Below are 410 nucleotides of genomic sequence, written 5' to 3' on the forward strand. Positions count from 1 at the left end.
AGCTGCAGGAGGACGAGCTGCGGGATGCCGTCTTGCTGGTCTTTGCCAACAAGCAGGACATGCCCAACGCCATGGCGGTGAGCGAGCTGACCGACAAGCTGGGGCTGCAGACGCTGCGCAGCAGGACCGTGAGTGACCGGCGTGCCGTCCCCGTCCCTCCGGGGAGGGAACCGTGGGGCCACGGGGCTGCTCCCGGGGTGCACCGGGCTGGCAATCTGCAGAGCCCAAAGCCCCTGTCCCCCTCTCCCTCTGTTCTGCAGTGGTACGTGCAGGCAACGTGTGCGACCCAGGGCACGGGGCTCTACGACGGGCTGGACTGGCTATCGCACGAGCTCTCCAAGCGCTAGCTGCACCGGTGGCACAGGGACCAGATGAGCCGGGAACGCCTCTTCCAACTCCTGTTTTCGTTG

General features: G+C 66.6%; 1 protein-coding gene across 1 annotated transcript in view; it reads left to right on the forward strand.

The window, feature by feature from the left end:
• The window catches only part of LOC104514881 (ADP-ribosylation factor 5-like), a gene marked incomplete at its 5' end in the record, with an annotated part of 1,654 nt that extends 1,307 nt beyond the window's left edge, over positions 1-347 (forward strand). Inside the window, 2 exons of the mRNA XM_010158688.1 lie at positions 3-128; positions 261-347. Of these exons, the coding sequence (XP_010156990.1) occupies positions 3-128; positions 261-347 (213 nt within the window). The remainder of the gene's footprint in view (positions 1-2; positions 129-260) is intronic.
• Positions 348-410: the final 63 nt, after the last annotated feature.

Source organism: Eurypyga helias, unplaced genomic scaffold, assembly GCF_000690775.1.
Source record: "Eurypyga helias isolate BGI_N326 unplaced genomic scaffold, ASM69077v1 scaffold33850, whole genome shotgun sequence".
Taxonomy (NCBI): domain Eukaryota; kingdom Metazoa; phylum Chordata; class Aves; order Eurypygiformes; family Eurypygidae; genus Eurypyga; species Eurypyga helias.